Source organism: Triticum urartu, chromosome 7A (genome assembly GCF_056163025.1).
Source record: "Triticum urartu cultivar PI428250 chromosome 7A, HENAU_Tu73, whole genome shotgun sequence".
NCBI classification, from domain to species: domain Eukaryota; kingdom Viridiplantae; phylum Streptophyta; class Magnoliopsida; order Poales; family Poaceae; genus Triticum; species Triticum urartu.
Genome location: NC_141879.1, coordinates 549489703 through 549506550, shown reverse-complemented (window position 1 = coordinate 549506550; position 16848 = coordinate 549489703). Strand labels below are relative to the sequence as shown.

Sequence of the window (16848 nt, the reverse complement as noted above, 5' to 3'; positions counted from 1 at the left end):
TACAGCTTAGAACCGGGGCTCCAAAAGCGTTTTGAGAGACACGGAGCATATGAGATGTTCGAAGAGCTGAAAATGGTTTTTCAAGCTCATGCCCGGGTCAAGAGATATGAAGTCTCCGACAAGTTCTTCAGCTGTAAGATGGAGGAAAATAGTTCTGTCAGTGAGCACATACTCACTATGTCAGGGTTACATAACCGCTTGACTCAGCTGGGAGTTAATCTCCCGGATGACGCGGTCATTGACAGAATCCTGCAGTCGCTTCCACGGAGCTACAAGAGCTTTGTGATGAACTTCAATATGCAGGGGATGGAAAAGACCATTCCTGAAGTATTTGCAATGCTGAAATCAGCAGACGTAGAAGTCAAAAAGGAACATCAAGTGTTGATGGTGAATAAAACCACTAAGTTCAAGAAAGGCAAGGGTAAGAAGAACTTCAAGAAGGACGGCAAGGGAGTTGCCGCGCCCGGTAAGCAAGCTGCCGGGAAGAAGTCAAAGAATGGACCCAAGCCCGAGACTGAGTGTTTTTATTGCAAGGGAAGTGGTCACTGGAAGCAGGAGCTGCGGAATAAGTGGAGACTAGCGAAGGACGAGGTGACGATGCGCGCCGGGAATGGTTCCAAGGTCGATGTGATCGCCGTCGGCACGCTACCTCTACATTTACCTACGGGATTAGTTTTGAACCTCAAGAATTGTTATTTAGTGCCAAGTTTGAGCATGAACATTGTATCAGGATCTCGTTTAATACGAGATGGCTACTCATTTAAATCCGAGAATAATGGTTGTTCTATTTATATGAGAGATATGTTTTATGGTCATGCTCCGATGGTGAATGGTTTATTCTTAATGAATCTCGAGCGTAATGCTACACATATTCATAGTGTGAGTACCAAAAGATGTAAGGTTGATAATGATAGTCCCACATACTTGTGGCACTGCCGCCTTGGTCACATAGGTGTCAAACGCGTGAAGAAGCTCCATGCAGATGGACTTTTAAAGTCTCTTGATTACGAATCATTTGACACATGCGAACCATGCCTCATGGGTAAAATGACCAAGACTCCGTTCTCAGGAACAATGGAGCGAGCAACCAACTTATTGGAAATCATACATACTGATGTGTGCGGTCCCATGAGTGTTGAGGCTCGCAGTGGTTATCGTTATGTTCTCACCCTCACTGATGACTTGAGTAGATATGGGTATGTCTACTTAATGAAACACAAGTCTGAGACCTTTGAAAGGTTCAAGGAATTTCAGAGTGAGGTTGAGAATCAACGTGACAGGAAAATCAAGTTCCTGCGATCAGATCGTGGAGGAGAATACTTGAGTCCCGAATTTGGCACACACTTAAGAAAATGTGGAATAGTTTCACAACTCACGCCGCCTGGAACACCTCAGCGTAATGGTGTGTCCGAACGTCGTAATCGCACTCTATTAGATATGGTGCGATCTATGATGTCTCTTACCGATTTACCGCTATCTTTTTGGGGCTATGCTTTAGAGACTGCCGCATTCACTTTAAATAGGGCTCCGTCACAATCCGTTGAGACGACACCGTATGAGTTATGGTTTGGGAAGAAACCTAAGCTGTCGTTTCTAAAAGTTTGGGGATGCGATGCTTATGTCAAGAAACTTCAACCTGAAAAGCTCGAACCCAAGTCGGAAAAATGTGTCTTCATAGGATACCCTAAAGAAACTATTGGGTATACCTTCTACCTCAGATCCGAAGGCAAGATCTTTGTTGCCAAGAATGGATCCTTTCTAGAGAAGGAGTTTCTCTCGAAAGAAGTAAGTGGGAGGAAAGTAGAACTTGATGAAGTATTACCTCTTGAACCGGAAAATAGCGCAACTCAAGAAAATGTTCCTGAGGTGCCTGCACCGACTAGAGAGGAAGTTAATGATGATGATCATGAAACTTCAGATCAAGTTGCTACTGAACTTCGTAGGTCCACAAGGACACGTTCCGCACCAGAGTGGTACGGCAACTCTGTCTTGGAAATCATGTTGTTAGACAACGGTGAACCTTCGAACTATGAAGAAGCGATGGCGGGCCCGGATTCCGACAAATGGCTGGAAGCCATGAAATCCGAGATAGGATCCATGTAAGAAAACGAAGTATGGACTTTGACTGACTTGCCCGTTGAGCGGCGAGCCATAGAAAATAAATGGATCTTTAAGAAGAAGACAGACGCGGATGGTAATGTGACCATCTATAAATCTCGGCTTGTCGCTAAGGGTTATCGACAAGTTCAAGGGGTTGACTACGATGAGACTTTCTCACCGGTAGCGAAGCTGAAGTCCGTCCGAATCATGTTAGCAATTGTCGCATTCTATGATTATGAGATATGGCAAATGGACGTCAAAACGGCATTCCTTAATGGTTTCCTTAAGGAAGAATTGTATATGATGCAGCCGGAAGGTTTTGTCGATCCTAAGAATGCTGACAAGGTGTGCAAGCTCCAATGCTCGATTTATGGGCTGGTGCAAGCATCTCGGAGTTGGAACATTCGCTTTGATGAGATGATCAAAGCGTTTGGGTTTATGCAGACTTATGGAGAAGTCTGCGTTTACAAGAAAGTGAGTGGGAGCTCTGTAGCATTTCTCATATTATATGTAGATGACATACTTTTGATGGGAAATGATATAGAGCTTTTGGACAGCATTAAGGCCTACTTGAATAAGAGTTTTTCAATGAAGGACCTTGGAGAAGCTGCTTATATATTAGGCATCAAGATCTATAGAGATAGATCAAGACGCCTCATAGGTCTTTCACAAAGCACATACCTTGATAAGATATTGAAGAAGTTCAATATGGATCAGTCTAAGAAGGGGTTCTTGCCTGTGTTGCAAGGTGTGAAATTGAGCTCAGCTCAATGTCCGACCACGGCAGAAGATATAGAATAGATGAGTGTCATCCCCTATGCCTCAGCCATAGGTTCTATTATGTATGCCATGCTGTGTACCAGACCTGATGTAAACCTTGCCGTAAGTTTGGTAGGTAGGTACCAAAGTAATCCCGGTAAGGAACACTGGACAACGGTCAAGAATATCCTGAAGTACCTGAAAAGGACTAAGGAAATGTTTCTCGTTTATGGAGGTGACGAAGAGCTCGTCGTAAAGGGTTACGTCGACGCTAGCTTCGACACAGATCTGGATGACTCTAAGTCACAAACCGGATATGTGTATATTTTGAATGGTGGGGCAGTAAGCTGGTGCAGTTGCAAGCAGAGCGTCGTGGCGGGATCTACATGTGAAGCGGAGTACATGGCAGCCTCGGAGGCAGCGCATGAAGCAATTTGGGTGAAGGAGTTCATCACCGACCTAGGAGTCATACCCAATGCATCGGGGCCGATCAAACTCTTCTGTGACAACACTGGAGCTATTGCACTTGCCAAGGAGCCCAGGTTTCACAAGAAGACCAGGCACATCAAGCGTCGCTTCAACTCCATTCGTGAAAATGTTCAAGATGGAGACACAGATATTTTTAAAGTACATACGGACCTGAATGTAGCAGATCCGTTGACTAAACCTCTCCCTAGAGCAAAACATGATCAACACCAGAATTTCATGGGTGTTCGATTCATCACAATGTAACTAGATTATTGACTCTAGTGCAAGTGGGAGACTGTTGGAAATATGCCCTAGAGGCAATAATAAAAGGATTATTATTGTATTTCCTTGTTCGTGATAATTGTCTTTTATTCATGCTATAATTGTGTTATCCGGAAATCGTAATACATGTGTGAATACATAGACACCAACATGTCCCTAGTAAGCCTCTAGTTGACTAGCTCGTTGATCAACAGATAGTCGTGGTTTTCTGACTATGGACATTGAATGTCATTGATAACGAGATCACATCATTAGGAGAATGATGTGATGGACAAGACCCAATCCTAAATATAGCACAAGATCGTATAGTTCGTTTGCTAGAGTTTTTCCAATGTCAAGTATCTTTTCCTTAGACCATGAGATCGTGTAACTCCCGGATACCGTATGAGTGCTTTGGGTGTACCAAACGTCACAACGTAATTGGGTGACTCTAAAGGTATACTGCGGGTATCTCCGAAAGTGTCTGTTGGGTTGACACGGATCAAGACTGGGATTTGTCACTCCGTATGACGGAGAGGTATCTCTGGGCCCACTCGGTAATGCATCATCACAATGAGCTCAAAGTGACCAAGTGTCTGGTCACGGGATCATGCATTACGGTATGAGTAAAGTGACTTGCCGGTAACGAGATTGAACGAGGTATTGGGATAGCGACGATCGAATCTCGGGCAAGTAATGTACCGATTGACAAAGGGAATTGTATACGGGGTTGCTTGAATTCTCGACATCGTGGTTCATCCGATGAGATCATCGAGGAGCATGTGGGAGCCAACATGGGTATCCAGATCCCGCTGTTGGTTATTGACCGGAGAGCCATCTCGGTCATGTCTACATGTCTCCCGAATCCGTAGGGTCTACACACTTAAGGTTCGATGACGCTAGGGTTGTAGAGATATAATATGCAGTAACCCGAAAGTTGTTCGGAGTCCCGGATGAGATCCCGGACGTCACGAGGAGTTCCGGAATGGTCCGGAGGTGAAGAATTATATATAGGAAGTGCAGTTTCGGCCATCGGGAGAGTTTTGGGGGTCACCGGTATTGTACCGGGACCACCGGAAGGGTCCCGGGGGTCCACCGGGTGGGGCCACCCATCCCGGAGGGCCCCATGGGCCAAAGTGGGGAGGAGAACCAGCCCATAGTGGGCTGGTGTGCCCCCTTGGCCCACCCCATGCGCCTAGGGTTGGAAACCCTAGGGTGGGGGGGCGCCCCACCTGGCTTGGGGGGCACTCCACCCCTTGGTCGCCGCCCCCCCTAGGAGATCCCATCTCCTAGGGCCGGCGCACCCCCTAGGGGGCCTATATAAAGGGGGGAGGGAGGGGGCAGCCGTACCCTTGAGTCTTGGCGCCTCCCTCTTCCCTGCTACACCTCTTCTTCTCGTAGTAGAACGGCGAAGCCCTGCTGCGGTGACCCCTGCATCCACCACCACGCCGTCGTGCTGCTGGATCTTCATCAACCTCTCCTCCCCCCCTTGCTGGATCAAGAAGGAGGAGACGTCACGCTGACCGTACGTGTGTTGAACACGGAGGTGCCGTCCGTTCGGCGCTAGGATCTCCGGTGATTTGGATCACGTCGAGTACGACTTCCTCATCCCCGTTCTTTGAACGCTTCCGCGCGTGATCTACAAAGGTATGTAGATGCAATTCGATCACTCGTTGCTAGATGAACTCATAGATGGATCTTGGTGAAGCCGTAGGAAAATTTTTGTTTTCTGCAACGTTCCCCAACAGTCTCATCCTAGCATTTAGAGATTACTTATTCCATTTAGCTAATAACCTTTTGAGTTCATATCTATCTTTGCAAGCTAAAATAGCTAAAGAACCTTCTTGATCAAATAAATAACCCTCAGGAATAACAAGTGATTCTTCATCATCACTTTCATCTTTATAATCAGATTCAATATTTTCAATCTCTCTAGCCCTAGCAAGTCGTTCCTCGAGAAAATCACCAAGTGGCACAGTAGTATCAAGCATAAAAGTAGTTTCATCATAATCATAAGTATCATGTATAGCAGAAGTACCATCATCAATAACATACGACATATCAGAGCGAATAGCAGAAGCAGGTTTAGGTGTCGCAAGCTTACTCATAACAAAAGGTGAATCAAGTGCAGAGCTAGATGGCAGTTCCTTACCTTCCCTCGTAATTGAGGGATAAATTGTTGTCTTAGCGTCTTTCAAGTTCTTCATAGTGTCCAACAGATATAAATCCCAAGTGACTCAAAGAATAGAGCTATGCTCCCCGGCAACGGCGCCAGAAATTAGTCTTGATAACCCACAAGTATAGGGGATCGCAACAGCTTTCGAGGGTAGAGTATTCAACCCAAATTTATTGATTTGACACAAGGGGAGCCAAAGAATATTCTCAAGTATTAGCAGCTGAGTTGTCAATTCAACCACACCTGGAAACTTAATATCTGCAGCAAAGTGTTTAGTAGAAAAGTAATATGATAGTGATGGTAACGGTAACAAAAGAGTAACGAAAGCAAAGTAATGTTTTTGGTATTTTGTAGTGATTGTAACAATAGCAACGAGAAAGTAAATAAGCGTAAGCCAGTATATGGAAAGCTCGTAGGCATCGGATCAATGATGGATAATTATGTCGGATGTGGTTCATCATGTAACAGTCATAACATAGGGTGACACAGAACTAGCTCCAATTCATCAATGTAATGTAGGCATGTATTCCGAATATAGTCATACGTGCTTATGGAAAAGAACTTGCATGACATCATTTGTCCTACCCTCCCGTAGCAGCGGGGTCCTAATGGAAACTAAGGGATATTAAGGCCTCATTTTAATAGAGAACCGGAACAAAGCATTAGCACATAGTGAATACATGAACTCCTCAAACTACGGTCATCACCGGTAAGTATCCCGATTATTGTCACTTCGGGGTTAACGGATCATAACACATAATAGGTGACTATAGACTTGCAAGATAGGATCTAGAACACTCATATATTGATGAAAACATAATAGGTTCAGATCTGAAATCATGGCACTCGGGCCCTAGTGACAAGCATTAAGCATAGCAAAGTCATAGCAACATCAATCTCAGAACATAGTGGATACTAGGGATCAAACCCTAACAAAACTAACTCGATTACATGATAAACCTCATCCAACCCATCACCGTCCAGCAAGCCTACGATGGAATTACTCACGCATGGCGTGAGCATCATGAAATTGGTGATGGAGGATGGTTGATGATGACGACGGTGACGAATCCCCTCTCCGGAGCCCCGAACGGACTCCGGATCAGCCCTCCCGAGAGGTTTAAGGGCTTGGCGGCGGCTCCGTATCGTAAAACACGATGAAATCTTCTCTCTTATTTTTTTCTCCCCGAAAGCAGTTATATAGAGTTGGAGTTGGAGTCGGGAGGTCTCTAGGGGGCCCACCACGAGGTAGGGGACGCGCCCCCCACCATCGTGGCAAGGGTGTGGGCCCCTTGGTCTTCATCTCTGACGAGGATTTTTTATTATTTATTGTAAGATATTCCGTGGAGTTTCAGGTTATTCCGAGAACTTTTGTTTTCTGCACATAAAACAACATCATGGCAATTCTGCTGAAAACAGCGTCAGTCCGGGTTAGTTCCATTCAAATCATACAAGTTAGAGTCCAAAACAAGGGCAAAAGTGTTTGGAAAAGTATATACGACGGAGACGTATCAACAAGTCAAAACAAATCCTAGTCTATCTCGTCTTTCCTAATAATCACGATACTCGATAGTTTTGACATCAATAAAATGCTGAATAGGGTCCATGGCAAGGAAAAAGAGGAGCGGCAACAAAGGATCCCCTTGTCGTAGTCCTCTTCCGTGCAGAATAGGGTTTCCGGGAGCTCCATATAGGAGAATCCACGAGGATGGGGTGTACCACAGAGCATCGACCCAATTTCGGAAACACGAGGGAAAGCCTTGCTTCTGCATGAGGTCTAACAGATACTACCAGTTGACAGAGTCAAAGACCTTCTTGATGTTGAGCTTTAGGAGCAACCATGGAGTATCGGTTCTTTGCAATCTTCTGGCATAATTCCTAACGAACATAAAGTTCCCGTGAATGTCCCTAGTTTGATGAAGGCACCTTGGGCACTTGATATGAGGGTGTTCATGGAAGGGGACACCTTGGCCACATCCATATTTAGTAAAACTATCTAAGACGGAGATGGGAAAGGTCCTATTCAAAGACTAGACCACCATCCATGGTCGGAGAAAATCTCATTAACTATTGTAAGCTCTAACCGTGTGGATGAGAAAAAAGTCCATGTCCTCCGGTCTTATAATCTGTTAGGTTGTTTGTTAAACCTTACTAGACCCCAGCATAATCCTCGTGCTAGCATTGAACGAGAGCCAGTTGCTTTTGTTGAAGGAACTAGATGGTGCCCCGTGCGTTGCTGCGGGAACCTTAGTAAAACAAATGGATAAATAGATGTTAAAAGCATGAAACTATTGCAGAAACAAATTTAAGAACACTCTCGGATATATTTTGAAAACAATAAAGTATATGAAGCGTAAAACAAAAAGTTATATAAAAAGAGAAATTTGTTGGATTGTTGCTGCGGGGATGTTCAGAGTTGTACTAATTACCATGGAATTAAGCTGATGAGCCATATAATGAATGGGAGAGAGTTTTTGAGCACCGCTTAAGAAGAATGACAAGTGTGACCAAAAATCAGTTTGGTTTCATGCCTAGGAGGTCGACCATGGAAGCCATTTTCTTGGTACGACAACTTATGGAGAGATACAGGGAGCAAAAGAAGGACTTGCATATGATGTTCATTGACTTGGAGAAGGTCTATGATAAGATACCGCGGAATGTCTTGTGGTGGGCCTTGGAGAAACACAAAGTCCCAGCAAAGTACTTTAGCCTCATCAAGGACATGTACGATAATGTTGTAACAAGTGTTCGAACAAGTGATGTCGACACTGGTGACTTCCCAATTAAGACAGGACTGCATTAGGGGTCAGCTTTGAGCCCTTATCTTTTTGCCTTGGTGATGGATGAGGTCACAAGAGATATACAAGGAGATATCTCATGGTGTATGCTCTTTGCGTATGATGTGGTACTAGTTAACGATAGTCGGACGGGCGTAAATAGGAAGTTAGAGTTATGGAGACAAACCTTGGAATCGAAAGAGTTTAGGCTTAGTAGGACTAAAACCGAGTACATGATGTGCGGTTTCAGTACTACTAGGTGTGAGGAGGAGGAGGTTAGCCTTGATGGGCAGATGGTACCTCAGAAGGACACCTTTCGATATTTGGGGTCTATGTTGCAGAAGGATGGGGGTATTCATGAAGATGTGAACCATCGAATCAAAGCCGGATGGATGAAGTGGCGCCAAGCTTCTGGCATTCTCTGTGACAAAAGAGTGCCACAAAAGCTAAAAGGCAAGTTCTACAGGACGGTTGTTCGACCCACAATGTTGTATGGCGCTGAGTATTGGCCGACTAAAAGGCGACATGTGCAACAATTAGGTGTGGCGGAGATGCGTATGTTGAGATGGATGTGTTGCCACACGAGGAAGGATAAAGTCCGGAATGATGATATACGAGATAGAGTTGGGGTAGCACCAATTGAAAAGAAGCTTGTCCAACATCGTCTGAGATGGTTTGGGCATATTCAGCGCAGGCCTCCAGAAGCTTCAGTGCATAGCGGATGGTTAAAGCGTGTGGAGAATGTCAAGAGAGGTCGGGGTAGACCGAATTTGACATGGGAGGAGTCCGTTAAGAGAGACCTGGAGGATTGGAGTATCACCAAAGAACTAGTTATGGACAGGGGTGCGTGGAAGCTTGCTATCCATGTGCCAGAGCCATTAGTTGGTCGCGAGATTTTATGGGTTTCACCTCTAGCCTACGCCGACTTGTTTGAGACTAAAGGCTTTGTTGTTGTTGTTGTTGTTGTTGTTGTTGAAGTTAAATGGGGTGCCATATTAACAAAAATGTGTAACATGATTTACATATATTTGCTCCAAGCATCTAACGTACAGATATATGTAGGTTATGCAACAAAAATGTGTAACATGATAGTCTATGCCGCACACAAAAAATAGTGAAACAAATCCATGCACAACTGTTGAGATGACATGGTTGCATAAATAGATTAATGCATAAATTGTAACTTATAACCACACGCATGACTTGATGACGTGGCATAGTAGGAAAAATAGGCAGTGGGTTGCAACTATTTAAGAATAGAGAACGCCGGTGCTAAAAAAACTGGGTCCATTAAGTTGAAACGCTGCAATGTCACCTTACAGTCAATTCTGTTTTAAATAACCGTGAACTGAAACAGCATTTCATAATATGTTTTCATATGTTAGGTATCGCACTATACTCCAGTGACGTGTAGGAGAGACTTGTCGTCCTGGCATGCACCGATGTTTCGTCTCCGCGTGGCATTTCCTCTAGTAGCACTTTGATGCTGTTGACCAACCTACGAATTCGCGATCCGACCAATGCCAACCCAGCACGCCGGCCCTAGCTAGTCGACGACGAAAGTTCGCCGCAGATAAGAAGTGCAGCCACCCACCGAGGAGGCGACGAGAGCGACGTCGCGCCATTGCCGCGTGGATTTCTTCCTTTGGTCTTACGGAAACCGTCAGCCAGTCTCCGTCTCAAGACGGCGGCGATCGACGCGCCTAAGCAAACCGACCGGACACCGCATACGCGCGTGCGGCGTGCATCTCCCTATAAGTATACGCTCGATGACACAGTTTCCACTCCATCCCGTTCTGTCAGTCCTCCACCTCCTCTCCTGTTGAGAACTCAGCCGAACAGAGCATTGCTCCGCAGAATTTTTGCTAGCTCATCCTCCAACTGCAGATCGATCATGAGCTACCAGCAGGGTACGTACCAGTTCCATTTTCTTTGGGGTCTCATATCTTCTGCTACGGTTCGTGGAAATCACCGCCGAGCATGTTTGCTTCTTGAATTCTGAGTTAATCCTTCTGTTTCTTCCGGTTCCGCAGGCTACCCGCCGCCAGGCACCGCAGCAGCGTACCCTCCGCCGGGCCAGCAGCAGGCCTACGTCGCGCCGCCGCCGTCCACCTACCCGCAGGACCAGCAGTACCCTCCCGCCGGCGCCGACACCACGAGCCGCGGCGGGCACGGCCACGGCGGCGATGGCTTCTTGAAAGGATGGTAATTTTCCTCCCTTGTTCCGAATTCTCACTCGTCTCCGTAGCCTCAGTTGTAAGTTGTAACAAACTGATATTGATCGTCTGCTTCTTGTGTTGTTGCAGCTGCGCCGCGCTGTGCTGCTGCTGCCTCCTCGACGCCTGCTTCTGATCGAGCTTGACCCATCTTGTTCGACCGTCACGATCAGGCGCGGCATATAGAGTATACTGTAGTATATTTTTTTTAGGTTGCCGTGTTGAATACTAGTCCCAGAACACGATTTCTTGCGTGTGATGGTGTGCGTTGCTCCATTCGTACGATTCAGATAGAGAGGGACGTGTGAGATTCATCTAGTGGCCTTATTGAATAAAATGCATATTTCTCTTGGTGTTATTTACCTTGTTGGTAGCGATGATCGAATCATTCGCGGGTCTTACAGTGAATAACTTCACAATAATTGTTGCAAACTTGGTGCAGTTAACCTGATGTTGTAATGTTGTTGATCCATTTGAATCGTACAATAATTTCACAAATCTCAGAAAACGAGCGCCCGGCACTGTCAGTGCAAGCATGAGCTGTGGTTTCAATCAGCCAGACAGCATTGGTTGTTTCGTAAGAGCAAACCGATCTTCTCCAGCACACCGGCCGCCATATCTACTTTCCTGGATATGCATTCATTTGCTCACAAAAAATGCACCATGCTCGGAAGTTTGATCTCCGTCATATAACCAAATGGAGTAAAACAGAACAATCCCAAAGATGATTTTCATAACTAAAACGAACAGCTATCCAATGATGCAGGTCAAACGGCAAGATGAACAAAGGGGGCATAATTCACACTCCGACTAGTAGACTTGCACCATCAGTTTCTAACACCGCAGCAGGTTCACGTCGCCAAGAAAGATACATGCATACTGAAAATTGTACAGGTCCAAGCAAGACTGCCTACAAATCACATTCAGTGTTCAGTGAACGAAGTCAAGTAGTACAGCATACATCTTCCTGACTTCACGCGCATTAGACCAATCCTTCAAGACAAACAACCCCCAAAGTACGGAGAACGCCGACCAGTGCATCCATTTCATCACCATGCACCAAGTGCTCTGCGATATAACAATTCGCGTGTTAGATCATCAAAGACAAATGAACACAATACCCGCGAATAGCTCCCAAACTATCTGCAACCAATGTAGTGCCCACTACAGTTATCACAGTATAAGTGCAATAGTTTCGGAAAAAGAAACAATATAACTGCAATAGGAATCCTTAGAAGGCCCGCACATATGTTCCCATGTGAATTTCTGCTAATTTAATCACTAAAATATTTATGTGTATGTTTTGAAAGTATAGAAACCAAGAAAAAACCCACATATAATCTCTCCTCATTGCCTACATGTTTTTCAAATTTGATGCTTGTGCTCATTGCAGACTTCTATAGTATGGAGTAATATATAACAAAGCACCATTTTGACTGGGTTGGCTTTCTGTGTTTCTCTTCAGTCAAGAAGTCAAGTCTGTTATGGCGCTGCTAGAAGGAGGGCGCGAGAGGGCCGGCCGGGGGCCTTTTGCCCACGGCCGGGCAAGATGGAAGGGATTTCCTTCTTAATTCTTAATTGATTAGATTGATACATCTCCTCTCTTTATATAGAGAGGTTTACTTGACTCCCAAGCAAGGCTTACTTGACCCCTAAGCAAGCGACCCTTATCTCTAATTAACCCTAAGACTAACGGGCCATACCGCCAGCCCAGGCCATTAGGCCCATTACGTACTCTAACACTACACCCCACCTGGACATGCAGCTTGTCCTCAAGCTAACTTATAACCATGACTCGACGCAACACAGACCTAACACTTAAAAAGAAGCCTTTTACATCTCGGCTTGTTTTATTACTCTGAACCTGAAATGGATTGGGATGATTTATTTTGGACCTCTTAACAAAAAGTGGATACCATCCGCACGTCGGACGTGCACGTGTACAGCCACCTGGATCCCATGGACACCATCTGGACAAAAGGAGTGCATATGTATGGCCACTTGGAAGTGGTCACAAGAGCGACCAGCAGAGGCGCCCTCGCGGCGGCCGGCAGCGGAATGCAGTGGTGCTAGGCGGTGCGCTCCTGTCGGTGACACCATGCCTTCTCCCTGCCGGACGACTGTTGGTCAGCACCGCACATAGAAGAGTGGAGGGCTGTCGATGGAGAATGGCGAGGAGGGTGCCGCCTCCCCAACCGCCGATGTCGCAGACTTTGAGGGCGTTGTCCGTGGGAAAAACAGCATGCCCAAGATCCCCGACGCAGCGGACGAGATCGAGGTCCTTTGCGCAGCGAAGTGCAACTAGGAGGAGCGGCAGCTGTAGACCACGCAACTCCCGCACACGCCGACGCGCTAGGAGGCCGCGTGCAGCAGCCTGCAGCCTCACCGCCGCCGACACGTGGCGGGTAGTGATCCAAGCTGGAAGCGGTGACGGCGACGGCGGGAACTTGATCTGCTGGATGGGGACGCCCTGGGGAAGCGGTGATGGCGACGGCGGGAACTTGATCTGGTGGATCGGGACTCCCGTCGGCGCGGTCGATGCGGGGCCGGAGCTGACCGGCGATGGCTGTTGTAGTTGCAGCGGCTGCTGCGGCGGAGCGCCGGGCGCGGCGGAGGTTGCCAGGAGCGGTGGCTGCCACTGCAGCCAGGGCGGGGCGGTGGTGGCGGTGGATGGCAGCTGGTGCAGCGGCCCGGTGAGCGCGGCGGAGGCCACCTGGTGCGGCGGCTGCCACGGCAGCCAGGACAGGGCGGTGGTGGCGGTGGATGGCAGCTGCAGTGGCTGCTGTAGCAGCCCGGCGAGCACGGCGGAGGCCGCCTAGTGCGGCGGCTGCCATGGCAGCCAGGCCGGGGCGGTGGATGGCAGCTGCAGCAGCCCGGCGAGCGCGGCGGGGGGCGCCTGGTGCGGCGGCTGCCACGGCAGCCACATCGGCGCGGTGGCGGTGATGGGCGGCGCAGCCGGGTGCGGCCCGTAGGACCCGGCCAAGAACAGGCGGATCTCCTGGACCGCCTGTGTTAGGTCCTGCAGTGCCCCGGACACCTCCTCCGGGGTGAGGACGACGGGGGAGGGTGCGACGGAGAATCCCAGCGCGGGCAGGAGCAGGGCGACGGTCGTGGTGGTCGCCGGAGGCGACGAGGTGACCGGCAGCGGAAGAGACGGGTTGGGCGGCGGTGAAGACATGATCGAACCGAAGCTAGCTGATACCAAATTGTTATGGCGCTGCTAGAAGGAGGGCGCGAGAGGGCCGGCCGGGGGCCTTTTGCCAACGGTCGGGCAAGATGGAAGAGATTTCCTTCTTAATTCTTACTTGATTAGATTGATACATCTCCTCTCTTTATATAGAGAGGTTTACTTGACTCCCAAGCAAGGCTTACTTGACCCCTAAGCAAGCGACCCTTATCTCTAATTAACCCTAAGACTAACGGGCTATACCGCCAGCCCAGGCCATTAGGCCCATTACATACTCTAACAAAGTCGAACCTAATAAAATTCAGTAAGCTTTCAGTGTTTCCCTCACATAGTAATACTTCCAAATGGCAAGCTTTGCTAGTCAAGTAACGCGTGACTTGACATTTCACCTGTTCTTTTAGCTTTAACCATAGAATTCAGAGAAACCATAATAAAAATTTCTCACATCAAACTATGAAACAAACAAACAAATGGAAATTAACACCGATTAATGTTGCCGTCACTTGCGTACTACACTGTCCTAATCAAATCATTCATTTCCTGCTCTACAATTCACCCAAATGTTTTATCTTGAACTAAGATACTACTACGGATATGAATTCGGAACGTCCAGGAAGCAGTATCACCAATGCAGCAGATAGAAATGTAAGTGGTAAATACTTACCCAAAAAACAAACAGCAGCAAACATCCTACTGGTCCATGCTGCATTCACCAGCATCAGGCTCATCCTCATCTTCTTCCTTCTTCAGTTGCCCACAGGCATTGCACTCAAATATGTGGGACAGCTCACCGCTCGGCAAGGGCGGCAGCGGTGCAAGCATGCCATAGCAGTCCTCACGATCACACAGATACCTCACAAAGAAGAAGGCATGCGGGAAATCGTCTTCATCGTCATCACTCCCTTCCTCCTGCTCCATCCCCTCATCACCACCATCTTCAGCAACCTCCTTGCCATGCCCCTCTTCCATGGTATCATCCCCATCACCGCCATCATTATCATCATCAAACTTCCACTTGCTCTCAATCTGACACCGATCACACTCACACCGGAACCCATAATCCTCCAGCAGCCTGCGTTGCCTGTCAGCATACCTCCAATTGGCCGCGAAATAGCTGATGCAAACCTCCTTCCCCTCTGTTATGCCATGGAGAGCGCGCACGACGATGTCCGTGTTCCCCGGCCCCGGCCTGTCGGCATAATCGAAGTGGCAAGCGTTGGGCAGGCAGTCGTGGTTCAGCAGTGACGCCCGAGGGTACACCGCGCAGCACCGCGCCTTGCGGAGCTCCAGCGGCACGTCGGGGCGGTACGGCTCCAGGATGGAGAAGCTGTTGGTCCTGTCCTTGGAGAGGAGGGCCGCCGTGAGGTCCGGAGAGAAGCCCGCGGGCAGCATGTGCGGCGGCGCCACCGACGCCACCGCGGCGTGGAGGCCCGCGGCGTCCTGCTGCTGGCTCGGGGAGGGGCCCTGCGGAGCCGAGGAGAGAGAGAGGAGGGCGCCGAGGGAGGGCTCCTGGAGCGAGTAGGCCGAGAGGAGGAAGAGGAGGGGCTCCTGGTGCGCCTCGGGGGCGGCGGCGAGGCCGCCGGAGAGCGCGGCGCAGAGGAGGCGCGGGTGGGAGGCGGCGGCGCAGGCAGGGGAGCAGAAGGCGGCGGCGCGGCAGGAAGGGCAGGGGGCGCGGGGCGGCGGCGGGAGCGAGCGGAAGCAGGCGGAGCAGTAGGAGGAGAGGGAGGCGAGCGAGGACGGGTAGAGGAGGATGGGCGACTCCGACAGGAGCACCTCGCCCTCGAGGATGTCGCGGGCGGCGAGGAGCGCGCGGCCGCGGCCCGGGAGGTCGGCTACCCTGAGCGTGTCGCCGGCCATGTTTGGCGGTGCCATTCCGGCGGCGGCGGAGGGAGAGGAAGAGCAGGAAACCTCTGACAGAAGAATGGCACTCTGGGAGAGAGCGGTGCCCTTTTTGGGCTGCTCCGTGGGCCGGAGTATTTCGCAGTCCATTTCGCGGCATTAGGGTTTCTGCTCCTGTGCCTCCTGTGTTTTTTTTTTCGTTCCTGGAATTCCTTCCTCGTCTAAGAAAAAGACGCTAATCCCCTAAAAAGGAAGAAAAAAGATGCTCATAGTCACACTGGAGCCGATGTTAGGGCAACTCTAACGTGCCGACCAAACGGACACGGATTTTGTCTGCTTGGGTCGCCAGAAGGGTAGGCGTCCGCCCCCTGTCCGCCCTTTCCTGAGACAACAGAGGTAGAGGACCGGCAAAGGTAGAGGGTAGGCGTCCGGCCCCTGTCCGCCCAACATGTTTTTGTGACAAGAAGAGCATTAAACATGAGTCATGATCATCAGCTCATCATCTTTGTAGCAGTAATCACTCTTAACCTTGTTCTTCGTTTTGTTTGGTGATTACAGTACAAATTCTCGCAACAGTGCAAACGTGGACAACTTAGCTGTTTAATCACAATTGTGTTTCTCAATTACAACACTTTGTATTTCAGGACTACTACTTGAACGCGCCGTTCCAAGTTCCAACATTAATTAATCTTTTTATTCATGAAGTGTGAAATAGCTTGTGAGTTTTCTCTGCAAGTAACCAAACTGAAACATGTTTCTCTCTGAAATTGTGCCAAGGCAACAACATTCTTCTTTATATTTCATTGATTAAGTAATAGGAAAAGGCCTTCTTACTCTTATAGAGGATTTGGTCCAGTGTGAGATGCGTCTGTGGTTGATTGATGCTCATGTACTAGCTAAGCTTGTGTTGCTGAAATCCTGTAATTTGGCAAAGTAATTGGGGGTGTCTTTCCCACTGGGGTTGATTGATGCTCATGTATACGCGTCGGTAGCAGTAAGTATGATCCGTTCATTGAAGTATACTTACATTTACTATGAAAGGTTTCTATTTTGAACTCTATGTAG

General features: G+C 48.3%; 2 protein-coding genes across 2 annotated transcripts; one reads left to right on the top strand and one right to left on the bottom strand.

Annotated features, from left to right (window-relative positions):
- The first annotated feature begins 10293 nt into the window (after positions 1 to 10293).
- LOC125520388 (uncharacterized) lies at positions 10294 to 11115 on the top strand. Its single transcript, XM_048685310.2, has 3 exons — positions 10294 to 10451; positions 10575 to 10746; positions 10848 to 11115. Exons 1-3 carry the CDS (start codon positions 10436 to 10438, stop codon positions 10891 to 10893), a joined length of 234 nt encoding a protein of 77 aa, XP_048541267.1. The 5' UTR covers positions 10294 to 10435; the 3' UTR covers positions 10894 to 11115.
- A 345-nt stretch (positions 11116 to 11460) lies between these two features.
- ASHR2 (ASH1-related protein 2) lies at positions 11461 to 15948 on the bottom strand. The gene is made up of 2 exons (XM_048685309.2): positions 14609 to 15948; positions 11461 to 11825 (listed from the first exon to the last, which is right to left on the bottom strand). Exon 1 carries the CDS (start codon positions 15931 to 15933, stop codon positions 14635 to 14637), a length of 1299 nt encoding a protein of 432 aa, XP_048541266.2. The 5' UTR covers positions 15934 to 15948; the 3' UTR covers positions 11461 to 11825; positions 14609 to 14634.
- Positions 15949 to 16848: the final 900 nt, after the last annotated feature.

Bases quoted from the DNA above. Each gene is read 5' to 3' on its own strand.
- LOC125520388 (XM_048685310.2), top strand. The intron at 10,747-10,847 runs GTAATTTTCCTC...GTGTTGTTGCAG, and splicing joins GATGGCTTCTTGAAAGGATG to CTGCGCCGCGCTGTGCTGCT.
- ASHR2 (XM_048685309.2), bottom strand. From the start codon at position 15,933: ATGGACTGCGAAATACTCCGGCCCACGGAGCAGCCCAAAAAGGGCACC.